Below are 26,874 nucleotides of genomic sequence, written 5' to 3' on the forward strand. Positions count from 1 at the left end.
ACCATTACCATTACTTGCCTCCAAGACTCCTTCCACCCCACCACCCATTTTCGCGGCAATTATAATAGCTAACATTCAGTGAGTGCTTCCTGTGTGCCACCGTAGAGAATATTAAGTCAGAAAATCTTCACATTTAGCGTCATCACCACTCCCATTTGACCACCATCAGCCTTCGCTCAATGTCAACCTCGCTCTCGGCCTGTCCACTAGCCCGCCTTTGCGACGTCATCACCACGCGCCGCGCGGGAAGCCGCTGGGAGGAGACTCCTTTTCCTAACTCTTTCACTTCCTTGCTTGCTCTTGAGACACCGCACAGCACAGTTGGCGTGGGTCCGGAGAGCTCCCAAGGTGAGTGGACAAGGACGCGGGAACGGCGACTATGGTAGCCAGGACAACATCAGCAGTAACTGGGAGAGGGGACCATTTGGGCCTCTGCTCAGCCTCAAACAGTCGGCACGCGCTTTACGCAGGCGCAGTGCAGCGGGAGTCGCGCCTGGACGCGCCAACGGGCAACCCGTGAGCTCGCGAGAGGTGTGGCCCGTGGAAGGGGCGCGGCCCTGAGGCAAGAGCCCCACTGTGGGCGATATCTGGGCGGGCAGTAGAGAGACCCAACCCAATGGAAAAGAGAGGCGCGGGCACCCATGGCCCCACAGGTCGCCAGGAGTTTGGCGGTGCGAGCCAAGGGCGGAGTTTGAGAAAGGGGCTGCGCCCTGTGAGTGGAACCGAAAGGATTGGTCTCGTCGATGGCGAAGGCGGACAGAGGGCGGAGGCTGGCGGGAGGCGGCTCGGGACTGGCTGAATGGGCTTGGTGAAATGTCGTGTCTGGGCAGGGGGTGGTGTCTAGTGGAGGGAAAGGGGCAGTTCCCTGAGGGGCGGGATCTGGCAGAGAGGAAGGTACCGGTCCGGCCAGATAAGGGGTGGAGTCAAGTGAACGTTACGGGTGGAGTCGAGGCCAGGGCTGGGTCTGGCAGAGGGAAAGGGTGGGTGATTATCCTGAAAGATAGGCCGGAAAGAGCAGGTTTGTGAGGGAATGAGGTCTGGGCGAGGTTTAGATGAATCGAAGAGTCTGGGGATGAGGCTTGATAGTGGGCGGGGTTGTGATTGGCTGGAAAGGGCAGACCCTAGGATGGACTGAATGAATCTGGGGGCTAATTGCTCAGTGAAAGGGTGAGACAGGAAAGGGGATCATGTAAAAAGGGGGGACCAGGCGCGACCAGGCGAAATGGACACCCGGTGGAAAGAAAGGGCCTTGAGAGAGTAGGAGTTTAGAAGGCGGCAGTGGGGAATGGGGCATGAGATGGAGTCTATTACAGGGGGTGAGGCTGGAAAGGGGCAGGATTGTGGGGTCCTCGGGGCACACCAGTGCCCTCACAGCCACCTCCACCCCACCCCCACCGCCAGAACCGCAGCAGGGACGAAGTCTACCCAACCATGACCTCCACCGGCCAGGATTCTACCACAATCAGGCAGCGAAGGAGTAGGCACAGTCCCCAGTCGCCCCCTCACGATTCCAATGTCACCTCGGTGAGGCCTTTAGACCTGTCCTGTTGAGGGGGAGGGGGAAGCAAGCTGACCGTGCCCTGGACTCTGACCCTTCTCTCTAATTGGCAGAAGCGGAGCATTAAAAAGGGTGCAGCACCCCGCTCCAGCCCCAATCTAGCGGAGGTGAAGAAGAAAGGCAAAATGAAGAAGCTTGGCCAAACAACTGAAGAAGACCTAATCCTGGGGCTTCAAGGGATGGTGAGAGGGGCCTGGCTATTATTTAGCCTCATGTGACAAAACCTTTAGGTCCCCCATCCTGAACAGTATAAGATGTCCCCTGTGACTCAGGCCCTAAATGGATCTGTGTCTCACTTTTTTCCCCTGCAGGATCTGAACCTTGAGGCCAAGCCACTGTCTGGCACTGGGTTGGTGTTGGATGAACAGCTAAATGATTTCCACTGCCTCTGGGATGACAGGTGAGGCCGGGTCCACCAGGCTGTCCCCAAACCACTTAAATACATGCACTTAGAGCCCATTAACAAGAACATATCCTTTCTTACACCAGCCTGGAGACTGGAAGCTGATGATATAGGGAGGTAGAGCTCATGTTTGAAAGAGTTCTTTTCATTTAGCCAATAAATGTTTATGTTGAGTACCTACTATGTGTACTCTGTGCCAGGAGTTGGTGATACAAATGTGCTGATCAAGCCAGACAGGGTACCTTCTCAGGGAGCAGGTGAGTAGGAAGGCAGATCATTAAGTAGTCAATGGCAATATGAAATGTTTAATGAGGACAAACATAAGACCTGGGGTTTCAAGAGTGTTTAATAGAGGACTCTGGACTAGCATCCAGGATTCCCAGCAGCCTTCCTTAAGGAAGGGACATTTATGCTAAAACAGGATTACACCTCCCATTTCCTCTGATTTTCAAAAGAATTAGCAAATTCTTTTGGCTCTACATTTGAAGTATATTCAGTATCTGACCGCTCCTTTCCACCTTCTCTGGCACCACCTTCATCACTCACCTAGACTTGCAGGGGCCTCCTTATTGGTCCTCTGCTGCCAACCTTACCCCTATTGTCTGTTCTGCACAAAGTAGCAAAAAAAATTATGTAGGAGATAATGTTCTGTTTCTCAAAGTACTTCAGGGACACACTATTACCCTCAAGATAAAGTCCAAATTCTTCGTTCTGCCTCAAAGATTCCATGTGACCTGGCTCCACATTGCCTTTGTGACCTTATCTGCTAATCCTTCTCCTCATTCACTTCACCCACACTGGTCCCCTTGCTGTCCTTCCAACATTCCAGTCACCCTCTTATCTTGGGTCTTTACCCTAGTTTATCCCTTTTCCAGAGATTGATTTCTACCTTCTCATCCAGTTAACTTTCGCATCTCAATGAGACTTTCCCAGAGAGGGCTTTGTCTGGCCACTACCCTACCCGCATATTTTATCATTGTTAATTATTATATTTATGTGTTTGCCAGTTTAGTATCTGCCTATCCTATCCCAACCTAAGACTAACTCACAATGGCAAAAGACTTCATTTATATTGAGGAGCTATGGATACAGCAGTAAACAAAACAAACAAAAACCCCTGCCTTCAGGGTGAAGGGAGAAGACAAACAGTAAACAAAGAAACGATACAGGGCGGCGCCTGTGGCTCAGTGAGTAGGGCGCCGGCCCCATATGCCAAGGGTGGCGGGTTCAAGCCCAGCCCCGGCCAAACTGCAACAAAAAAATAGCTGGGCATTGTGGCGGGCGCCTGTAGTCCCAGCTGCTCGGGAGGCTGAGGCAAGAGAATCGCTTAAGCCCAGGAGTTGGAGGTTGCTGTGAGCTGTGTGATGCCACGGCACTCTACCGAGGGCCATAAAGTGAGACTCTGTCTCTACAAAAAAAAAAAAAGAAAGAAAGAAATGATACAGTGTGTTAGGAGGAGCAGTGCTTTGGAGAAGCACTAAAGCAGGAGCGTAGGAATAGAAAGTGCAGTGGAGTGGGCTCTTCGATTTTAAATAGGATGGTCAGTGTAGGCCTCACTGACATTTGAGTAGGGATTTGAACAGGTGAGGGGGAATACCATGGAGACATTCAAGAGAAGAGTGTTCTGGACAGGGAAGCCAGGTAGGTTAAAGTCCCTGGAGCTGGCTGGAGAGTACTGGATTCAGTTGAGGACCAGGGAGGAAACCGAGGCAAGTGAAACAAATCAAGGGAAGGGGAGGGTGATAGGTTGGATCAGAGAAGTAATGAGAAACAGGTTGTTTAGGGCCTTCTGGACATGGGGAGGACTTTGGATTTTACTCAGAACGGGTTGGGATCCTCAGAAGGACATGATCTGATCAGGGTTTTAACCAATATCTGGCTTCTGTACATGGAAAGGACTGTTGGAAGAATGAGGGTGGAGGCAGGGAGGCATGGGAGGAGATCATGGTAGTAGCAGTGGCTGCAGTGAGGAGAGGGTCTGACTCTGGAGCTGACAGGAGACAGGGTTGATGCCACAGTTTTACAGTGAGCAGTCATGGAAAGATGGATGGGAAATGTGGTAAGAGTAAATGTGGTGCTCCCCAGTATCCCCAGGCATATGTATGTGTGACTGTGTCTCCCTCTCCCCAGCTTCCCTGAAGGCCCTGAGCGGCTCCATGCCATCAAGGAGCAGCTGATTAGGGAGGGCCTCCTAGATCGCTGTGTGTCCTTCCAGGTGAGTACTTAGCTGATACTCTGGGAGGAGGGCAGGGAGCTGGCAGGACCTGGGCATAGCCCATGCCTTAGCCCTTTATTATTTATGTCTCCTCAGGCCCGGTTTGCTGAAAAGGAAGAACTGATGTTGGTTCACAGGTGAAGGCTCGGAAGCCCTGTAGGGATGGGGAGGAGGCTGCCTTGGACCAATCAGGGCAGGCTGAATGCTTTGGGAGGAAGGTCATGGACTTTGTGGCCTGCAGTGGGCAAGTTGCCAAGCCTCTTTGAAACTGTGTCATCACCTATAACATGGGGGCTAGTAAACATAAGTTCCTCAGGAGGGTTCCATGTGTGTCAGATACTTAGCATGGAGCCTGACATATCATCAGCCCATGATGAGCTATCATCGTTATTATAATCTGGTCGCGTGCAGATAGTGCGCATGTAGTTAGAGTGATCAGGATGTCCCCCCACCGGGGGTCTACAGCAACCCAGAGTAAGCGGTCTGGTGTGGTGTGGCTCAAGGAAGGGTAGCTTGTTGGTAACTGAGCTCTAAGAGGAGAAAAAGAATATGCCAGATAAATAGGACGGCTGAGGGAAGGGAGTAACACAGCTGGAACAGTCTGGCCAAAGGCCTGGAAGTAGGATTTGGTGTGGCTAGAAAAAGGGAGCAAAGGATATTACTGGAACTGAGGCGGGCTAGGGAAGAAACAAGATAATGTGTCCCTCAGGTTGACAGTTGGGAAGGCCTGATTTGACCAGGGGTCTTGTGTATGGGTGGCTCAGCTGGGGAGGGGACAAGGCACTGAATCTCATCCTCTTCTGTATCCAGCCTAGAGTACATTGATCTGATGGAGACAACCCAGTACATGAATGAGAGGGAACTTCACTTGCTAGCAGACACCTATGACTCAGTTTATCTGCATCCGGTATGGATGAGAACTGTGGGGGGAGGAAGTGGTGGCAGACCTGGCACGCCCCATGCTCATGCTCACCCTACTCAGGAGGAAGGAGCTGAGTGGGTAGGACTGCTCTCTCCTTCACTCTTTATCTGGATTTTCCCTGTTTCTCCAGAACTCATACACCTGTGCCTGCCTGGCCTCAGGCTCCGTCCTCAGGCTGGTGGATGCAGTCCTTGGGGCTGAGATCCGGAATGGCATGGCCATCGTCAGGTAGAACACTCTAGCATTCTCTAGCATTTAACTTTATACATTTTTTAAAAGTCTTTCCCTTGAATATAAAATGTATTGGCATGGGTAATAGATCCATGTGGTTCAAGAGTCAAAGAGTACAAAAGGGAATACAATAAAGTCTCTCTCCTATCCTTGTCACCCAGACACTTCTCTCTCCTGGGAGGTAGTCTTTGAAACCATGATGCATGTGTCCCCCCACAAATAGTCTCATTCAAGGCATAAATATCATATTTCATTGACTCTTGGGTGTCCATTTTTTCATATCTGCAACATCTTGAAATTCAGATGCATCTTACAATGTGTCTCAGAATTTCATTGGTAGAAGTTTTAGCTTTGTTAGCATGTAAAATCATGGTCCATCTTGTCATCGTTGGGATCCTAGAATTTATGAAATGCATAAGATATAGCCTTTATCTCCCCTCCCATCTTTTCAACTATACATGGTGACACTTGACACACTCCCTTCCATACCATACTTTTATATTTACATATCTTGGAAGGCGTTCTCTAACAGTGTGTAGCTTAGACCCTGGTAGAATGTTATTGTGTAAATGCACTTAAGTTAACCCATCCCCTACCAATGGACATTTTGGTTCTTCCCAATCACTTGCTATTTCAAAAACAATGTCATAGCAAACCTGGTAGTTCAATTATAAACATGTTATTTCACCCTTTTTGTTATATAGGTTGTGGACTAAGTCTCCATAGTACAGTGCCTGGGTATGAGAACATATGCATTGATAATTTTAATGAACATTTTCAAATCTCCTTTGGAGAAAGAGCAATAGATTGGTCAGAGCAGTTTGAAGGATCCAGTTACTCAGTTCCTGCCATATTCGCAAGCATCAGCATTAGAGAAGTTGGTGATCTAGGATTAGGGAACAGGGAAGAGTCTATCTCTGCAGAGAAAAACCTTCCTCCCCCCAATCTATAACCTTCCCTGTCCTGCCTAGGCCTCCTGGACACCATGCACAGCACAGTCTTATGGATGGGTACTGCATGTTCAACCACGTGGCTTTGGCTGCCCGCTATGCTCAACAGAAGCACAGCATCCAGAGGTCAGCAGCAGAGGGTGGGCGTGATGGGGGTGGTATGGGGTATGGTATCCTAGTCTGGGCTTTTCCCCCAGATTTACCTTTATCCCTTGCAGAGTCCCCTTTCTCTCCTGCTCACAGGGTCCTTATCGTGGATTGGGATGTACACCATGGTCAAGGAACACAGTTCATCTTCAATCAGGACCCCAGGTATACCCCAAGTCCCACCCCCAGCCACCTACCACCCTTACAGGCCCGGACAGAAAGGTCAGGAGAGAGGAGACACATTCTCATTCACTGGGCCTGCCTTGAGACCACAGTCTATGCTGCTCTATGTGTCTGCTGTCTCCTAATTTCATTCTGAGGCAGGGACTGTTGGGTTTCTCCCTTTCACAGATGGGAGAACTGAGGCTTCCAGGTTGAGAGGTCACACAAAAGAATTAATAGAGACAGAATTTGGCTCAAAAATACTTAAAGATTTTGTTCACCAATTTACCCTTGAATCAGAGTGAACTTCAAATTACTACTTTATTTCTTTGATTATGGCAATTCTGCAAAGTATTTGTTTAAAAAATTAAATAATGCAGAAATGTTTAAAGCAATGAGTTCTCCTATAATTCTCATCACCCCAAAACTATCTGCAGTTATATGTAGTATCCTTACAGATTTTTTCTATAGATATATGAATATTCATTACTATTATTATTATTAACAATACACGGCCTCTGGCTGGACGCAGTGGCTCACACCTGTAATCCTAACACGCTAGGAGGCCAAGGTGGGTGAAATGCTTGAGCTTACAAATTCAAGACTAGCCTGAGCAAGAGTGAGAACCCATCTCTAAAGAAACAACCAGCTGGGCATTGTAGTGGGCCCATGTAGTCCCAGCTACTCGAGAGGCTGAAGCAAGAGGATTGCTGGAGCCCAAGAGTTTGATGTTGCTGTGAGCTATAATGCCACAGCATTCTACCAGGGTGACAAAGTGAGACTCTGTCTCAAAAAAAATAAAAAAAAGTAATTAAAAAAAAAGGCCAGGACGGTGGCTCATGCCTGTAATCCTAGCACTCTGGGAGGCCAAGGTGGGTGGATTGCCTGAGCTCATGAGTTCCAGACCAGCCTGAGCCAGAGTGAGATCTCGTCTCTAAAAATAGCTGGGCGTTGTGGCAGGCACCTGTAGTCCTAGCTACTTGGAAGGCTGAGAGAAAAAAATCACTTAAGCCCGAGAGTTTGAAGTTGCTGTGAGCTATGACACCATGGAACTCTACCAAGGGTGACAAAGTAAGACTCTGTCTCAAAATAATAATAATAATGATAATAATTGGGCGGTGACTGTGGCTTAGTGGGTAGGGCGCCGGCCCCATATACTGAGGGTGGCGGGTTCAAACCCAGCCCCAGCCAAACCACAACAAAAAAATAGCTGGGCATTGTGGTGGGCGCCTATCCCAGCTACTCAGGATGCTAAGGCAAGAGAATCACCTAAGCCCAGGAGTTGGAGGTTGCTGTGAGCTGTGTGATGCCATGGCATTCTACCACGGGCAATAAAGTGAGACTCTGTCTCTCAAAAAAAAAAATAATAGGCTCGGCGCTGGTGGCTCAAGCAGCTAAGGCACTAGCCACATACACCTGAGCTGATGGTTCAAATCCAGCCTGGGCCCGCCAAACAACAATGACGGCTGCAACCAAAAAATAGTCGGGTATTGTGGCCGGCGCCTATAGTCCCAGCTGCTTGGGAGGCAGAGGCAGGAGAATCGCTTGAGCCCAGGAGTCGGAGGTTGCTGTGAGCTGTGATGCCCCAGCACTCTACCCAGGGCGACAGCTTGAGGCTCTGTCTCAAAAAAATAAATTAATAATAATAATGAAGGGCGGCGACTGTGGCTCAGTGAGTAGGGCACCGGCCCCATATGCCGAGGGTGGCGGGTTCAAACCCAGCCCCTGCCAAACTGCAACAGAAAATAGCCGGGCGTTGTGGTGGGCACCTGTAGTCCCAGCTGCTCAGGAGGCTGAGGCAAGAGAATCGCGTAAGCCCATGAGTTGGAGGTTGCTGTGAGCCGTGTGACACCATGACACTCTACCCGAGGGCGGTACAGTGAGACTCTGTCTCTACAAAAACAAATAAATAATAATAATAATAATAAAGACAGTGCACTGTCTAATGGAATAATCCACATGTTCTTTGGCAACTTGCTTTAAACTTTAACAACATATCGTGGACACCTCTCCACATTAGTGCCTCTCATTCTTTATAATATTCCATTGTATGACTGTACCTCTGGTCACTTAACCGTGGGACAATTAAGATGTTTCTCAGTTTTTGCTATTACTAGCAATTCTGCAGTGAATAGTCTTATAAATAAATAATTTTGCATTTCTCTGAGTATAGCTGGAGGATGAACTTTTTTTTCTGAGACAGAGTCTCAAGCTGTCACCCTGGGTATGGTACTGTGGTGTCACAGCTCACAGCAACCTCAAACTCTTAGGCTTAAGTGATTCTCTTGCCTCAGCCTCCCAAGTAGCTGGGACTACAGGCACCCACCACAACACCCAGCTATTTTTTTGTTACAGCTGTCATTGTTGTTTACCTGGCCTGGGCCGGGCTCAAACCCACCAGCCTCAGCGTATGTGGCCAGCGCCTTACTGACTGAGCTATGGGCTGCCAAGGATGAATTTCTAATAGTTGATTGCTGGGTCAGAGGGTTATTATACTTTAAAGTCTGGTATATACTGCCAGATTTCCCTCCAGGAGGATACCAGCTTACCTTTCCTGCAGAAAAGTTTGAGTAAGTGCTTGCCATTAGGGAATATTACTAAGTATAGGATGAATATCCTTTATCCAAAGTGCTTGGAACGACAAGTGTTTCAGATTTCAGATTCTTTTCTGATTTGGGAATATTTGAATTATACTTACTAATTGAGCATCCCTAATCCAAAAATCTAAAATCAGAAGTGTTCCGGTGAGCATTTCCTTTGAGCAATGTCAGCACTCCAAAAGTTTCAGATTTTAGAGAATTTTGGATTTTGGATTTTCAAATTAAGGATGCTCATGTGTAGTCACTGGTTTATTCAGCCTTCTATCCAACTGACTACATAGAATCCACTTTTCCCACATAGATCCTGAGCTCCTGTGGCACCTTATCCCCTTATCAAATCTAGCATGGTTATTCTCTAGACATTGCCCTATTATTTTCCAGCATTCTAGTTGCATTTCATTCCATTCTGAGTAATCCGTTTTTCTCTCTGCAAGGTTTTAGGTTTGTTTGGGGGTTTTGTTTTGGTTTGATTTTGGTTTCTTTTGGATTTTTGAGACAGAAAAGGCTAACCAAGGCTAGAGTAGGCTCTTGGGTAGGCTAGAGTGCCCTAGGCTAGAGTGCCATGGCATCAGCCTAGCTAATAGCAACCTCAAACTCCTGGGTTCAAACGATCCTCCTGCCTCAGATTCCTGCCATAACACTCAGCTAATTTTCTCTATTTTTAGTAGAGATGGGATCTCACTCTTGCTGAGGCTCATCTCAAACTCCTGAGCTCAAGTGATCCTCCTGCCTTGACCTTGCAGAGTGCTAGGATTGCAGGCATGAGCCACTTCATCTGGCAGTGTTTTAGGTTCTTCTCTTTATTCCTGGTGTGGTAAAATTTTACCCCAACTCCCTCATTCTGCTTAAGAGTGGGTAGACATTTTACATCTGAAGACTCATGTCTTTCTTAAATCCTTGAAAGTTTTCTTCTATTGCATCTTTGAAAATTTCTTCTCCTTTTTTTTTCTCTGTTCTCTCTTTCTAGGACTCTTGTTAGTTAAACGTCAGACCTCCTGGGTTGATCTTCTTTTTATTTAATTTTATTTTATTTTTGCAGTTTTTGGCCAGGGCTGAGTTTGAACCTGCCAACTCCAGCATATGGGACCGGCGCTCCACTCCTCTGAGCCACGGGCGCTGCCCCGGTTGATCTTCTTTGTCTCTTATTTATTTATTTTTTTTTTTTAGAGACAGAGTCTCACCTTGTCACCCTCAGTAGAGTGCCGTGGCATCACAGCTCACAGCAGCCTCCAGCTCTTGGGCTTAGACGATTCTCTCGCCTCAGACTCCCAAGTACCTGGGACTAAAGGCGCTCGCCACAACGCCCGGCTATTTTTTTGTTGCAATTTGGCCGGGCCGGGTTAGAATCTGCCACCCTCGGTATATGGGGCCAGCGCCCTACTCACTGAGACACAGGAGCCGCCCCTTTGTCTTTTATTTTTAATCTTGTGTTTTCCATCTCTTTTTTCCTTTTGCTCTGTGTCCTGGGAGATTTCTTCAACGTTATCTTTAAGTCCTTCTGTTGAATTGCGTATTTAGAAATTCTTTTTTTTTTTTTTTTTTTATTGTTGGGGATTCATTGAGGATACAATAAGCCAGGTTACACTGATTGCAATTGTTAGGTAAAGTCCCTCTTGCAGAAATTCTTTTTTTTTTTTTTTTTGTAGAGACAGAGTCCCACTCCATCTCCCTCAGTAGAGTACTGTGGCACCACACAGCTACAGCAACCTCCAACTCCCGGGCTTAGGTGATACTCTTGCCTCAGCCTCCCATAGAAATTCTTTTAATCTCTAAAAGCACTTTATTCCTCTCTGTTTCTATGTCCTGTCATTCCTGATCTTGTTTTTATATAGTCTAATTAGAAGTGCTTAAAGTTGGGTGGCGCCTGTGGTTCAGTGAGTAGGGCACTGCCCCCATATACCGAGGGTGGTGAGTTCGAACCCAGTCCCTCCAAACTGCAACAAATAAATAGCCAGGTGTTGTGGCAGGCGCCTGTAGTCCCAGCTACTAGGGAGGATGAGGCAAGAGAATCACCTAAACTCAAGAGCTAGAGGTTGCTGTGAGCTGTGATGCCAGTCATGGCTCTCTACTGAGGGCAAGAAAGTAAAATTCTTATCTCTAAAAAAAAAAAAGAAAAAGAAGTGCTTAAAGTTTCTTCTGTTCTCTGAATTTTGTCTTCTTTATTCTGAGGCTGGTTGAATTGTTTTATCTTGGTCCTTTTCTTTCATTCTGGTGGTTTTACTCAAATGTCTAGTGACCCTTATTTGGCTATTTATACCCAAGAAGGCTGTCATGGGACTACTCTGCTGTGCTGTGTGTTGGTCTGTTTTCCTTGAAGGAATTTCCCCAGAACAGGGACAGGGAATGTCCACTGACAGGTCTCTTCTTTAGAGAGTATGGGCAAGGACCTGGAAATTAGATGGGATCCTGCCAAATGCCAGAAAAAAAGGGGTCTCTTCTTTAGGGTGACCTCTCTTATCCTTAGCCTGGCCAAAGGCTTATCTGTTTAACTTATGTTTTCCAATCTAGCTTTGGGCTTTTTTTGGTCATCTCTACTGTTATATTGTGTGTGTGTTTTTTAACAAGGGCTGTCTGGAAAGCATCCAGCCATGTAATATGAAAAATAGAGATATAAGCTCAGAGCCCATAGCTCAGTGAGTAGGGCACCAGCCACATACACTGAGGCTGGTAGGTTCGAACCTGGCCCAGGCCAACTAAACAACAATGACAACTGTAACCAAAAAAATAGCAGGGTGTTGTGGCTGACACCTGTAGTCCCAGCTACTTGGGAGGCTGAGACAAAAGAATCACTTAAGCCCAAGAGTTTGAGGTTGCTGTGAGCTATGACACCACGGTACTCTACCCAGGGCAACATAGTGAGACTCTGTCTTAAAAAAAAAAGAAAGAAAGAAAAATAGAGATATGCATGGCTGGGTCCTTTCTGGATAGCCTTTGTGTATTTCATTATTTTTTCTGTTTTTGTCCTTATTTTGTCTTTTTTTTTTTTTTTTTTTTTTTTTGAAACAGTTTCACTCTATTGCCTGGGATAGACTGCAGTAGTGTCATCATAGCTCACTACAACCTCAAATGCCTAGGCTAAAGCAATCCTCCTGCCTCAGCCTCCTGAGTAGCTGGGTCTATAGTTGCATGCTACCATGCCCAGCTGATTTTTCTATTTTTTTGTAGAGACAGGGTCCCAGTGTATTGCTCAGGCTAGTCTCAAACTTCTGGCCTCAAATGATCCTCCTGCATCAGTCTCCCAAAGTACTACAGTTACAGGCATGAGCTGTTGCACCCAGCCTCTGTTCTTTATTTTGTTCATATCTGAATTCTTGAATTGAATGCTTTAACATTAATCAATTCTTGCATATACTTCCCTCCACCTGTTTCATTTTGAAGCTAATCCCAGATATCATATAATTTCTTTTATAAATATTCCAGAATGCACCTGTAAATATAAGAACACTTTCTCTTTTTTTCCTTTCTTTTTTTTTGAGACAGAGTCTCACTTTGTGGCCCTTGGTCAAGTTCTGTGGTGTCATAGCTCACAGCAACCTGAAACTCTTAGGCTCAACCAGTCCTCTTGCCTCAGCCTCCCAAGTAGCAGGGACTACAGGTGCCTGCCACAACACCCAGCTATATTTAGAGACTGGGTCTCACTCTTGCTCAGGCTGATCTCGAACTCATGAGCTCAGCAATCCACCCGCCTCAGCCTTCCAAAGTGCTGGGATTACAGGTGTGAGCCACTGCGCCTCACCCTAAGGACACTTTTTCACCTTTTTTTCTTTTTTTTATGGTTTTTGGCCGGGGCTGGGTTTGAACCCGCCACCTCCGGCATATGGGACCGGTGCCCTACTCCTTGAGCCACAGGGGCCTCCCAGGACACTTTTTCAAAAAGCATTACCAGCCTGAATAATGTAGTGTCTGTCTGTCACTCTCTCTTTTTTTTTTTTTTGTAGAGACAGAGTCTCACTTTGTCACCCTCAGTAGAGTGCCATGGCGTCACAGCTTACAGCAACCTCCAGTTCTTGGGCTTAGGCGATTCTCTTGCCTCATCCTCCCTAGTAGCTGGGACTACAGGTGCCTGCTACAATGCCCAGCTATTTTTTTGTTGTTGTAGTTTGACCAGGGCCAGGTTCGAACCTGCCACCCTTGGTATATGGGGCCGGCACCCTACTCACTGAGCCACAGGCACTGCCCTATCTCTTACAAAAAAGAGTATTACCTTAGTATCAGAACTGAGAGAATTAATAAAAATCATTAATGTCATTAATCATTTTTGTTTTAATAAATGCTAAAACTGTGAGTTCTTTTGTGGATACACTATTGACTACATACACAGATATGAAGAATTGTGAACAATAAGTAAAAAATAAATCTATCCATGCCCCCAGATCTCCCAGATCCCCACCTCAGTCTCTTTTATTTATTTATTTTTTTTGAGACAGAGCCTCAAAGAATAAAGTTGCCCTGGGTAGAGTGCTGTGGCATCACAGCTCACAGCAACCTCCAACTCCTGGGCTTAAGCAATTCTCTTGCCTCAGCCTCCCAAGTAGCTGGGACTACAGGCGCCCGCCATAACACCCAGCTATTTTTCGGTTGTAGTTGTTGTTTGGCAGGCCCGGGCTAGATTTGAACCCACCAGCTCTGGTGTATGTGGCTGGCACCTTAGCCACTTGAGCTATAGGTACCAAGCCCCATCTCAGTCTCTAATGCCAACAGCAAGGAGACAAATTGGACAGTTCTTAAAATGCTGTTATGAAAACAAGAAAAACAAGTGAACTAAAGCTAAGTAGTTAAAAAAAAATTGTAAGTTTGACAAATTGAAAATTAAGTGAATTAGGGGCAGCTCCTGTGGCTCAAGGAGTAGGGAGCTGGCCCCATATACCGGAGGTGGTAGGTTCAAACCCAGCCCCGGCCAAAAAAAAGAAAAGAAAAGAAAATTAAGTGAATTGGCTCCTCAGAATGGATTTGGTGTACACTGACCTGGCTCGCCACTTGATTTCTCCAGAAGAGAAATTTCAGGTCATCTTGGATGCCCCCTACTCCTGCTCAGCTTGGGGAAGGGGTCCCTGGAGCCTCAAAGTCTACTTTCCAGAAATTTATTGACATTTCTTATTGCCTGACATTCTTCTATTCTCTTTCTGGGCTGATACTTGTTCAAAATTTCTTTATTGGCTTTTGACTTGGGTGGTAGGAAGGCAAGGAGGTAAACCTGTGCTATCAATCTACCATTTCACCCAAAATTGGTCAAATTCTTTATTAAATTCCCTTCAGTTTGCTTTATAAACTTAGTTTCCTTGGGTGCTAGTTCTTCTGGTTAATTCTGGTGGTTCACCTGTGGAGTTTGCTTTCTTCAAACAGTGTATTTATTCCTCTCTTCCCTTGATGATTATTTTTATGTCCTACTATGCATTTCTCTTCCTTTAATGATTTAGAACCAATATTTATCTATCAGTATCAAAAATAACATAACTATCCCACACCCACTCAAAAGACCAGAGCTTTCACGTTTCATTCCCTAATTCCAAAATATTTTCCTTCAATTTTAAGTATCCTTTTATATCAGTTACATTAAATTTCACAATTATATTGTGAATATTTATTAAAATGTGGCTCTTAAAGTTTGTCTAGATTTATTGCTTACCACTATTTGTTACATTTCAAAAAAAACTGCCTTAGATCCTTTCTGGAACAAGGTAAGGGATAGATGAACAGAAGCAGATGGATGGATGCACAGGTGGAAATATGGACCGGTGGAAGACAGATTATTCATATTGCTTTCCCCACCCCATCAGAATTGATCCCTGCCATAATCCCCTGCCTGGCTTTCTGTCAGAACATATACATCATGCTCTTTCATTATCTGTTTTGCATATTGGTCACTCTAACACATACCCCCAGTGCTCTCTCTCACCTATAAAATAGAAGTAGTAGAGATGTCCTGTAAGACATTGAGGAGAAGAAACTGCCCCCTTGCTGGCTTCATGGCAGCCAAAGCCAGCATCCGCTCCAGCTCCACACACAGAACAATTCCCACCCCAGCTGTTGGCTCTCCTACTTCTTCAGGGGAATCACTAAGCAACCCAGTCTGACTTGAGGCTGTTTTCCACTTTAGGCTCCCCCCAACTAAGAGCTTCCATACCCACGTAAGGCTCCAATTTCACAGTTTGTCCTGCTGTTACTACCTTGGTCACTGGGGCAGGTGATGGGCAGATGTGATCTAGAGTCAGGGCCCCCAGGGCCTGAGATAGTCCGAAGAGCTGAGCCTAGAATTGGGTTGGCATGAAGGAGGCAGTGATATTTGCTGAAGGAGAAGTTTTTGTGGGAGACCAAATAAATGAGTGAGTGAGGTAATAGATAAATAGTAGATCCTCTGTAAGTTGACCACCCAAGGGACTAACAAACTGGTCACCATATGGAGGGGGATCAATGTAAGGATCTAGGCCTGCTGTACTGATATGTACATGTGGTGCCTGTCTGGTCTATGAAAATTAGGTCCAACTTAAGAGGTGGTCAATGTAGGGAGGTGGCCAACTGGAGGTTCTACTGTAAATAAAAGAATAAATGAATGCGAAGATGAATAAAATAGTGACTGAATGAATAGAAGAATGGATGTGGCTCAGGCCTACAGTCCTACCACTCTGGCAGACCTAGGTGAGAGGATCCTTGAGGTCAGGGGTTCTAGGCCAGCCTGAGCAACATAGCAAGAGATTGTATCTCTATAAAAATGGTGAGGCAAGAGAATCGCTTAAGCCCAAGAGTTTGAGGTTGCTGTGAGCTGTGATGCTGTGGTACTCTACTGAGGGCAACATACTGAGACTCTGTCTCAAAAAAAATACAAAAGTGGGTGGGTCATGGTGCCTCATGCCTGTAATCCTAACACTGAGAGGCTGAGGCAGATGGATTGCTTGAGCCCTGGAGTTCAAAACCAGCCTGAGCAAAAGTGAGACCTCGTCTCTACTAAAAATAGAAAACTAGCTGGGCATTGTGGCAGATGTCTGTAGTCCCAGCTACTTGGGAGGCTGAAGCAAAAGGATTTCTCAAGCCCAAGAGTCAAGGTTGCCGTGAGCTATGACTCCATGGCACTCTACCCAGGGCACAGAGTGGGACTCTATCTCAAAAAAAACAATATATATATATATATATATATATATATATATATATATATACACAAAAATGAGCTAGGGGTGGTGGCACACACCTGTAGGTTCAGCTACTCAGGAGGCTGAGGCAAGAGGATCACTCAAGCCCAGGAGTTTGACACTGCAATGAGTTATGATGACACCACTGCACTCCATCTAGCCTAAGTGCAACCGAACAAGACTGTCTCAAAAAAAGAAAAAAAAGGAGGGCTGGGTGCAGTGGTTCACACTTATAATCCTAGCACTCTGGGAGACTGAGGCTGGTGGATTGCTTGAGCTCAGGAGTTCAAGACCAGTCTGAGCAAGAGTGAAACCCTCATCTCTACTAAAAATATAAAAAATTGGGCAGCACCTGTGGCTCAGTGGGTAGGGCGCCAGCCCCATGTACTGAGGGCTGTGGGTTAGAGCCCAGCCCTAGCCAAACTGCAATGGGGATATAACCGGGCATTGTGGCGGGCACCTGTGGTCCCAGCTACTCGAGGGGCTGAGGCAGGAGAATCGCCTAGGCCCAAGAGTTGGAGGTTGCTGTGAGCTGTGATACTACGGCACTCTACCAAGGGCAATTTCTGTCTCTATAAACAAAAAAAATAGCTAGGTGTTGTAACAGGAGGCTAAGGCAGGAGGATCGTTTGGGCCCAAGAGTTTGAGGTTGCTGTGAGCTGTAACACCACAGCACTCTATCAAGGGCAACAGAGTGAGACTCTGTCTCAATTAAAAAAAAAAAAAAAAAACAGATGTATGAATTAAAGGATCAATTGGGAGGCCAAGTGTGATGGCTCATGCCTGTAATCCTAGCACTATGGGAGGCCAAGGCAGGCAGATCACTTAAGGTCAGGAGTTCAAGACCAGCCAGATCAAGAACAAGACCCTGTCTCTACAAAAAATAGAAAAATTAGTCTGGCATGGTGGCGCACACCTATAGTCTCAGCTACTCAGGAGGCTGAGGCAGGAAGGTCACTTGAGCCCCCAGGAGTTTGAGGTGACAGTGAGCTTTGATGTACTCTAGCCCAGGTGACAGAGCAAGACTGTCTGAAACAAAAGAAAGGATTAATGGGGAAATTAATGTATGAGTAGCTAAATCCAGGGAAACAAGTGAATTGAGTAAATTGGCAACTGTGGGTTTGGGTTGTCTCAGGGGATTGCCTCTCTCTAACTCCCTGACGTTTTGCTCTGTCCCCAGTGTCCTCTACTTCTCCATCCACCGCTATGAGCAGGGTAGGTTCTGGCCCCACCTTAAGGCCTCTAACTGGTCTACCACAGGTTTTGGTGAAGGCCAAGGATACACCATCAATGTGCCTTGGAACCAGGTCAGTGTCTGCTCACCCTTTGCCCCAAAAGTGAGCCCTGGCCCTGCCTTCCCTTTGGCTCAGGGCAGACAGCTGAATGTCCCCCATCCTGCCTCTATCTGCAGGTGGGGATGCGGGATGCTGACTACATTGCTGCTTTCCTGTACATCCTACTGCCAGTTGCCTTTGAGGTCTTGGGGATCTGGGATGTATTGTGGGAAGGGGTGACGTTAAGGGATGGGCCATGAAGGCAGGTAGCCTGCCTAAGGCCGGGTGCAGTGAGTGGCTCACGCCTGTAATCCGAGCACTCTGGGAGGCCGAGACACGTGGATTGCTGGAGGTCAGGAGTTCAAGACCAGTCTGAGGAAGAGCAAGACCCTGTCTCTAAAAACTAGCCGAGCATTGTGGTGGGCACCTATAGTGTCAGTTACTCGGGAGGCTGAGACAAGAGGATCACTTGAGCCCAGGTGTTAGAGGTTGCTGTGAGCTATGACACCATGGTACTCTACCAAGGGCAACATAGACTCTGTCTCAAAAAAAAAAGAGGGGGCGGCGCCTGTGGCTCAGCGGGTAGGGCGCCGGTCCCATATGCCGGAGGTGGCGGGTTCAAACCCAGCCCCGGCCAAATTAAAAAAAAAAAAAAGGAGGCAGGTAGCCTCATATTGTCTGTTCCCTCTCAGTTCCAGCCTCAGCTGGTCCTGGTGGCTGCTGGATTTGATGCCCTCCAAGGGGACCCCAAGGTAAGACATGCTCCCTGAGATGGTGGGTAGACAGAAAGGGGCTACATGGAGCCAGGCTGACCCTCCATGTCCCTCCAGGGCGAGATGGCTGCCACTCCGGCAGGGTTCGCCCAACTAACCCACCTGCTGATGGGTCTGGCAGGAGGCAAGCTGATCCTGTCCCTGGAGGTGAGTGACTCACCTTCTTCTCTCAGCCTATGGATCCTGGAGGGCTTATGAACAAAGCTTTTAAATCCAGCATAAGTTCCCGGCCCAGAATTTCACTTACTAGCTGGACAACCTTGCATTAGTCACATCACTTCTTTGTGCCTCTGCTTTCCTTCTGTTAAACAGGCATAATAATAATGGTAATCACCTCATGTCATTGTACAGTGAATTAAATGAGGTCACCCTCTAAGTTCCATGTTGCTTGACGTGTAGTATGCACCCTTGTATTATTTTATTATTATTATAATCATGATTGTGATCATTATTCTTCTTCTCTGGGAATGTCTTGGCCTTTCCTGACCCCTCTCAACTCCTCCCCCCAGGGTGGCTACAACCTCCGCTCTTTGGCTGAGGGTGTCAGTGCCTCACTCCACACCCTCCTGGGAGACCCTTGCCCCATGCTGGAGTCCCCTGGTGCCCCCTGCCAGAGGTGAGCCTAGGTAGAGGAGGGGAACACCAGGAGCCTCACTGCCCACTAGGGGCCATTTCATCGCACTTTCCCTGCCCTATCCCTCAGTGCCCAGGCTTCACTCTCCTGTGTTCTAGAAGCCCTCCAACCATTCTGGGAAGCCTTTGTGAGATCAGGTAGGAAGTAGGGGATGGGCATGGGATATGCCATGGGAGGAGACTTTTCCATACTCCTGCTGACTTTCCTGGGCTACCGTGGTAGGGGAAGGTCAGGCCCTCTCTCTCCTTGGGCCCTGGTTCCAGGCTTCCTACCTCTTTTTCTATTTTGAGAGCTCTAGAATATTATGGGGATCTAGATAGAGAGAGTAGGGTGCATATGACTTCCCCTTGTAGCTGAGCCCATCGAGGAGGACAACATGCAAGAGAATGACACAGAGGGAAACGAGGAGGAAGGACCATGGGAGTCCTCTGTGCTCCCAATCCTGACATGGCCTGTGCTGCAGGCCCGCACAGGGCTGATCTACGACCAACGCATGTTGAATCACTGTAACTTATGGGACAAGTAAGCAGCCAGAGGGCTGGATAAATGGGTGTGGGGCCCTTCCCTCCCCAGTCACTAAGCTCCTACCTCTGATTTGCCCCTTCTGCTAGCCACCACCCTGAGGTACCGCAGCGCATCTTGCGTATCATGTGCCGCCTGGAGGAGCTGGGCTTTGCTGGGCGCTGCCTCACCCTGCCTGTGCGCCCTGCTACCAATGCTGAGCTGGTCGCCTGCCACAGGTCACATCCCTATGCCTGCAGTGTGCAGACTCCCAGGGCTACGGATGGGGTCTTAGGGACCAGAGCCTGGGGTTCCCTTCCCAGGAAGTGGAACTGCTGTGGGATAGGGAAGGGCTGAAGTTGCTGCCCAGGAGGGGGCTGAGCCTCCTCATGTGGCTGGGTACCCCTCTCTGTGCCTCCAGTGCTGAGTATGTGGGTCATCTCCGAGCCACGGAGAAGATGAAAACCCGGGAGCTATACCGTGAGAGCTCCAACTTTGACTCCATCTACATTTGCCCCAGTACCTTTGCCTGTGCACAGCTGGCTGCTGGTGCTGCCTGCCGCCTGGTGGAAGCTGTGCTCTCAGGAGAGGTGTGTCCTCTTGGGATGGGGCAGTGGGCTGGGGAGTGGAGGTCCCTGAGGAATGGGAAGAAAGGACTGCCTCCTGCTTAGGGGGGCCTCTGAGAAAGACAGGCAGGGCCTGAGGAAAGGCGGTATGGGGAGGGATCGCTGCTCCCTGGAAGAGGCAGGGGGCGCTAGCAGCTAAGGGAATAGTGGAGGAGGAAGGAGAGAGAGAGAAGAAAAATGGCCAGTGTGAGGGTGGGGTCGATCTTCACTCTTCCCTCCTCCCAGGTTTTGAATGGTGTTGCCGTGGTGCGCCCCCCAGGACACCACGCTGAGCAGGACGCAGCTTGTGGTTTCTGCTTTTTCAATTCTGTGGCTGTGGCTGCTCGCCATGCCCAGGCCATCAGTGGACGTGCCCTGCGGTAAGGGCTCCCTGAGGTCCCCCAAATCCTGATCCTGTGGGGACCTGGACCTCCCCAGCCCAGTGTTTACTCAATATCCCTGTGGTGCAGCCCCCAGGAACTTCCCCCAGAAATGAGCAAGGATCTAGTCACCTAGAATTTACCCAGAAAAGGACCAAAGATATAGCCTCTTAGTACTTACCCAGATAGGACCCCCGGATTGGGGCACCCAGGCACTGCCATGACATTGGCTACTCAGGGCCCATGGTCACCCTGAGTGCTTCCTCAGGCCCCCAGGACCCAGGACTGGGCTTTATCCTTAACTGACAGGACACAGAAGCCCGATACCCAACACTTACCCAAGAGACCCAAGGTCCTGTCACCCAGCAATAAGTGCCCCATAGACCCCAGGAGTCTAGCCCCAGCCTTCTCCTAGGGGGTAAGTGAGTGTCCTGAGTAACTGTCACCTCCCCAGGATCCTGATTGTGGATTGGGATATCCACCATGGTAATGGAACTCAGCACATGTTTGAGGATGACCCCAGGTGAGGGGCTGGGGCTTGGGGATAGGGTGTGGTCAGGGAGGTGGGTGAGTCATGCCTCAGGGGTGCTGGGGGCCCCTAAACAGCCATGGCCTCCTTCCCACCCATCTCTGGCAGCGTGCTATACGTGTCCCTCCACCGCTATGATCATGGCACCTTCTTCCCTATGGGGAATGAGGGCGCCAGCAGCCAGATAGGCCGGGCTGCGGGCGCAGGCTTCACTGTCAATGTGGCCTGGAATGGGCCCCACATGGGTGACGCTGACTACTTGGCTGCCTGGCATCGTCTGGTGCTTCCCATTGCCTATGAGGTATGGCTCAGGATGTATGTGACATTCCTGTGTGGTGGCAGCATGTGCCTGCCTCCTTGGTGTGTGTATATTTGACTGCTAAGTGACTGATCATATGAGACAGCCTGTGTGTGACTATAGTGATGGCTGTCAGGGGAAGGGGGTTGACTGTAATGGACTTGCATATTTGTCTGAATCTGCACAAGTGACTGGGACAGCCTTCTGTGTGGATGCAACTGTGTGTGCAAGTGGCCACCTCCTGTGGGTGCACAGAGTGACTGTTGATGGCATGCAGATGATTGTGACTGTGCATGGTGGCTGTGGATCATTGGCCCCTCTGAGAAACTGTGTGTGTGAGTGTGTGTATGCATGATTAGTGCAGATGTGTAGTAGTGGTTTGTATAGGACTGTGACTACATGGGGATATGTTTGGCTATATGTGACTATCTTCTCTGTGTATGGTTGTTGTAACAATTATGTTGTTATCTTCTGTTATGGAAGTATGTGTGTGCCTCTCTTTGGCACTGTGTATATAAAACCCTGTATCTTATATATGTGTCATATGTTTGACCCTGGGGTATGTGTGTGTGAGGACATATCTCTGTCCCTCTATTTCTCATGTCACTATCTCTTGACATCGGGGTCTCCGTGTCTCATATCTCATGACTCTGTCTTGTGTCCCTGTCTGTCCATTTCTATTGTCTCTGTCTCTAAAGTCTATTTTGTGTGTCCATGTCTCTGTTACTCCTGTTTCTGAGTCTCTGTTTCTTATGCTTCCCTCTTATTCTATCCTTATGTTCAAGTCTCTGGTCTCGCATCTCCATCTCTCTGACTTATATCTCCATGTCTTCATTTATCTTTGTCTCTGGGTCTCCATCACTCACTGCCTAACATAGCCCCTACCCTCATGCCTTTGCATCTTTTCTCTCCCTGTTTCAGTTTAACCCAGAGCTGGTGCTGGTCTCAGCTGGCTTTGATGCTGCACTGGGAGACCCACTGGGGGGCTACCAGGTGTCACCTGAGGGTTATGCCCACCTCACCCACCTACTGATGGGCCTTGCCAATGGCCGCATTATTCTTATCCTAGAGGTAACTCTCTCAGTCCCTCTTCCCATGATGGAAAGGTAGTTTGGAAAAGCTGGTTGCATTACTCAGGGCAGTTTCCTGAAATCTCCATTGAGTGTCACCACCTGAATTGTTGTCACATACTAGGCATTAATAATAACAACAGTAACCAGTACCCTGAACCCTATAAATGCATCAATGTACAAAGTTATGATTTAATAAAAAAAAATTTAAAATAATAACAGTAACAGCTTTCATTGAGGGCTCAATGTGTGCAAGGTGCTCTTCTCAGCATTTTGTATGTACAGAGGGTGCCAAAAAGGTATGCACGTTTTAAGAAAGGAAAAAACTATATTACATTCGTAATACTCAAGTCATGTTTGACTTCTGCGATTATAAGAAGAGCTCAACGTGACTTGTATTTAACTTTTGTTATTGGTATATATTGAGCATTACAATTTTTTCCTTTCTTAAAATGTGTTTACTTTTGGGCGGCGCCTGTGGCTCAGTCGGTAAGGCACCGGCCCCATATACCGAGGGTGGCGGGTTCAAACCCGACTCTGGCCAAACTGCAACCAAAAAATAGCCGGGCGTTGTGGCGGGCGCCTGTAGTTCCAGCTGTTCGGGAGGCTGAGGCAAGAGAATCACTTAAGCCCAGGAGTTGGAGGTTGCTGTGAGCTGTGTGAGGCCACGGCATTCTACCGAGGGCCATAAAGTGAGACTCTGACTCTACCAAAAAAAAAAAAAGTGTTTACTTTTTTTAGCACCCTCTATTATTTATTTATCTTAGAAAAGCAGATGTATGAGGTAGAGTCTGCTTATCACATCATTTTCCTCTCTAGATAAGGGAAACCAAGGCAAAGAGCAGTGTAATGACTAACCCAGTCACACATTAACTAATGTGCAGGGCTTAAACCCATGCAGCCTGGCTCCAGGGTCTGTGCTTTTTGACTCCTACCTAAACTGCCTCTAACAAATTTCACAGACAAGGTAAATTCACTGACCTTTTATAAATGACTCAGTGCCCCTGCCCTCTGTGTTTCAGTTTCCTCGTCTGTAAGATGGGGTTGGCTAATCATGAAGAAGTACAGTGTAAATGCTGTCTCATTACCGTTATACATTGTTCAGACATTAACCCTCTCAGCAACCTGCGCTGTTATTTTCATTACTTTACAGATAGGAAAGTAAGTCATAGAGAAATTAATTGGCTTGCAAAAAGTCCCATTTGCAGTGTGCCCAGGACTGCTTGAAGCAGGGCAAAGTGCTGCCTCTTCAGCTGTTGTGACCTTGAACAAGTCATCTAACCACACTCAGCCTTGTTTTCGTTATCACAGTGGTTCTCAACCTGTGGGTCGAGACCCACAGGAACTGTATTAAAGGGTTGCAGCATTAGGAAGGTTGAGAACCACTGCTTTATCTATATAAAGAATAGAAAATGGGGCTCCTGGAGTGGCGCCTGTGGCTCAAGGAGTAGGGCACCGGCACCATATACTGGAGGTGGCGGGTTCAAACCCGGCCCTGGTCAAAAACTGCAAAAAAAAAAAAAGAAAAAGAAAATGGGGTTTCTATGGAATGTAAAAAAGTCAGAACAGGAATCTGTACAGAAAGAGATACCACTTGTTCCTATATGAGATCAGGGTAGGGGCGTTTGTATGGGTTCACATTAGGCATCTTGTATAGGTCAGGTCAGAGGTTGTTACCGTATGGTGTGGGGCCAGGGGTTGCTGAACAGTGTGAAGATGGATTTATGTATGCTGTGAAGACAATTCCTGTACAGATTGAGCACTTTGGTTGTAAAGATTAAGTGCGTTGATATGCATGAAGTACTTAAAATAGGGTCTGGGACACAGTAAACAATAAATATCAGCTATTACTAATGCTATTATCAGCATTGTACATCTCAATCTATCTCCCCCAACAACAACCTCACAAAATGGGTGCTGCCCATCTTACAGATATTGCTACTCACTTATTTCCAGTACTTCCTTCCACACCAGACTCTCCAGACTTGCAGGGCTGAGGGTGGGAGAGAACTGGGGAGACAGGATGGCTTGCCCTCTAAATTCCCTGATGAACCTCCACCATCCCTTTCCCTCCCTTTTTCCTTAACAAAGGGTGGCTATAACCTGTCATCCATCTCCGAGTCCATGGCTGCCTGCACCGGCTCCCTCCTTGGAGACCCACTACCCCTGCTGGACCTGTCACGGCCTCCACTATCAGGGGCCCTGGCCTCAATCACTGAGACCATCCAAGCCCATCGCAGATACTGGCGCAGCTTACGGGGAATGAGTGAGTGGACCTGGGGAATTGGGGGTAGTGGGTGGACTCGGGGAAGGAGGTGACTTGGGGGCAGGGATTAGAGGCAGGAATGGGGATAGCACCCACACTCAAAGATCTCCCTCCATGATTCCAGAGGTAGAAGACAAGAAGGGACTCTACAGTTCTAAGTCGGCCACCAAGAAGGCACCCCAACCAGCCATTTCTGGGTCAGCTAAGGGGATGACCACACCAGAAGAGAAAGTTCCGGAAGCAGGCATGGGGAAGGCCACTTCAGCATTATCTGCTGAAGAGTCCACCCCAGGCCAGACTAAGTCAGAGCCAGCTGTGGTAGTGCTCACTCGGGACCAGTCATCAGAGGCAGCCAAGGGGAGTGCTGTGCTGGGCCAGACCATGGCAGAGCAGGCTGTGGGGGGAGCTGGTCTGGACCAGACCACCTCGGAGGAGACTGTGGGAGGAGCCAGGCTGGGCCAGACCACCTCAGAGAAGGCTGTTGGGGGAGCCTCACTGGACCAGGCTACCTCAGAGGAGGCTGTAGGAGGTGCTTTACTAGACCAGACCACCTCAGAGGCAGCCATGGAGGGAGCCACTCTGGACCAGACCACCTCAGGGGAGGCTGTAGGGGGTGCCCAACTCCAAACTCCTCTAGCCTCATGCAGAGACAGCCAGACCCCCCTAACCTCACCTGTGCAGGGAGCCACACCCCAGATATCCCCCAGTAAGCTGATTGGGAATCTCAAGACCTTGGAACTAGGCCACGAATCTCAGGTAAGGCCCACCACACCCAAGAAGGGGGAAGAAGGGGCCCAGATCAGGCCTGATATATCTTGTGCTTCTTATATACAGGAGGGCCGAGAACAGGAGAGCCTACTAGGAGGAGGTCAGAACATGGATGATTCAATGCTGACACAGGGATCTAGGGACCTTGCTGACACTGATCAGGTGAGCTCAAGGAGAGGCTGGGACTATGGCTTCCTTCCCTTGCCCATTTGTGTCTCCAGGTAGAAACATGTGATGTAGCAACACATAATGGGGAGATGTTATCCCCAGCTTACTCAATTTTACCCACCTACCCCAGGCTGTGTTTTATGCTGTGACACCACTGCCCTGGTGTCCCCATTTGGTGGCAGTATGCCCCATACCTGCAGCAGGCCTGGATGTGACTCAACCTTGTTGGGACTGTGGATCACTCCAAGAGAATTGGGTGTGTCTGTCTTGCTATCAGGTATGGAGCAGAGAAATGGGATGGGGTGAGGTTGGCCTTCAAGCAAACTATAGGGGGATGTTGACCCCACCTGACACTCACACCCCAACCTCAGGTCTACTGTGGTCGTTACATCAGTGGCCATATGCTTCAACACTACGGAGACTCTGGACACCCGCTGGTCCTCAGCTACGTTGACCTGTCTGTCTGGTGTTACGATTGTCAGTCCTATGTCCACCACCAGGTGGGCCCGGGGCAGAGCCTTTAACATGTGCACACTCACCCCCTTGTGTGATGGGGTAGGAAGAGCATGCGGACCTCTCTGTATGGCTGCCTCTTGTGATTATTTTGTGTGGGGTGGGGACTTTGGGCTAGTCCAGGAGCCAGAGTGGTTGGGACCTGGAGTGGGGACAGCCTTCTGTCCAAGGTTAAGGGGTCCTCACTCTCTCTCACCTACCCTGTTCTTGCCTCCTCCTCAGGCTCTCCTAGATGTGAAGAACATCGCCCACCAGAACAAGTTTGGGGAGAACATGCCACACCCACACTAAACCCCAGACCACGCTCCCTCTTCTCCACCTCCTGAGGCCCAAGATAGACCAGCCATAGTTCATTCCAACCTGTTCCTTGGATGAGGGGTAGTCTCCCATTCCATCCCATCCTGAATATCCTTTGCAACTCCCCAAGGGTGCTTATTTAAGTGTAAATACTTGTAAGAGGACTATGATGATCAGTTGGATGATCAGTTGTGGTTCTGCCTCTGCCCACTGCCTGCTCAAGGGATACCACTTCTCCTCTCCAGAAGGAAAGGAGGGCAGCTCAGTAGCCCCAAGAGGGGGCTAATATCATAAAGGTAACATTGGAGGGAGGGTCAACTGGCAGGTATGGCAGGGTTGCATATGTAATAAAGGACGAGCTGTTACAAAACCTGGAGGAAGTCTTTTAACTTTTGAGTAGGTAGAGAACCCCACATTCCTGGCCAACAGGGCCAGTGAATAATGAAACAATGTGAGAGTGGGTCTTCATCAGGTTACCCCCCTGCC

At 48.3% G+C, this 26,874-nt stretch overlaps 1 protein-coding gene across 7 annotated transcripts; it reads left to right on the forward strand.

Annotated features, from left to right (window-relative positions):
- Positions 1–202: 202 nt before the first annotated feature.
- HDAC6 (histone deacetylase 6) lies at positions 203–26,753 on the forward strand. Of its 7 annotated transcripts, none has more exons than XM_053580771.1 (29): positions 566–712; positions 1,402–1,524; positions 1,612–1,740; positions 1,870–1,958; positions 4,092–4,176; positions 4,273–4,313; positions 4,987–5,083; positions 5,229–5,326; positions 6,301–6,405; positions 6,523–6,591; positions 17,493–17,619; positions 17,724–17,789; positions 18,279–18,338; positions 18,417–18,506; positions 18,869–18,975; positions 19,063–19,130; positions 19,347–19,515; positions 19,605–19,733; positions 19,916–20,084; positions 20,346–20,479; positions 20,934–21,002; positions 21,117–21,309; positions 22,228–22,377; positions 24,468–24,642; positions 24,767–25,398; positions 25,477–25,572; positions 25,709–25,855; positions 25,950–26,078; positions 26,314–26,753. In XM_053580771.1, exons 1-29 carry the CDS (start codon positions 617–619, stop codon positions 26,380–26,382), a joined length of 3,711 nt encoding a protein of 1,236 aa, XP_053436746.1. In that variant the 5' UTR covers positions 566–616; the 3' UTR covers positions 26,383–26,753. The 7 variants fall into 7 exon arrangements, with proteins under 7 accessions (XP_053436749.1, XP_053436746.1, XP_053436751.1 ...); XM_053580776.1 differs by having other exon boundaries at positions 24,767–24,997; positions 25,475–25,572; XM_053580774.1 differs by lacking the exon at positions 566–712 and adding an exon at positions 203–348 and having other exon boundaries at positions 24,767–25,572.
- Positions 26,754–26,874: the final 121 nt, after the last annotated feature.

The sequence above is a fragment of the Nycticebus coucang genome, chromosome X (genome assembly GCF_027406575.1).
Source record: "Nycticebus coucang isolate mNycCou1 chromosome X, mNycCou1.pri, whole genome shotgun sequence".
NCBI lineage: Eukaryota > Metazoa > Chordata > Mammalia > Primates > Lorisidae > Nycticebus > Nycticebus coucang.

Excerpts from the sequence above, each read along its gene's own strand:
- HDAC6 (XM_053580768.1), top strand. The coding sequence starts at position 617 with ATGGAAAAGAGAGGCGCGGGCACCCATGGCCCCACAGGTCGCCAGGAG. Across the intron at positions 19,131-19,346 it reads GGAAGCCTTTGTGAGATCAG|CTGAGCCCATCGAGGAGGAC; the intron begins GTAGGAAGTAGG and ends TTCCCCTTGTAG. Across the intron at positions 21,310-22,227 it reads TGCTTCCCATTGCCTATGAG|TTTAACCCAGAGCTGGTGCT; the intron begins GTATGGCTCAGG and ends TCCCTGTTTCAG.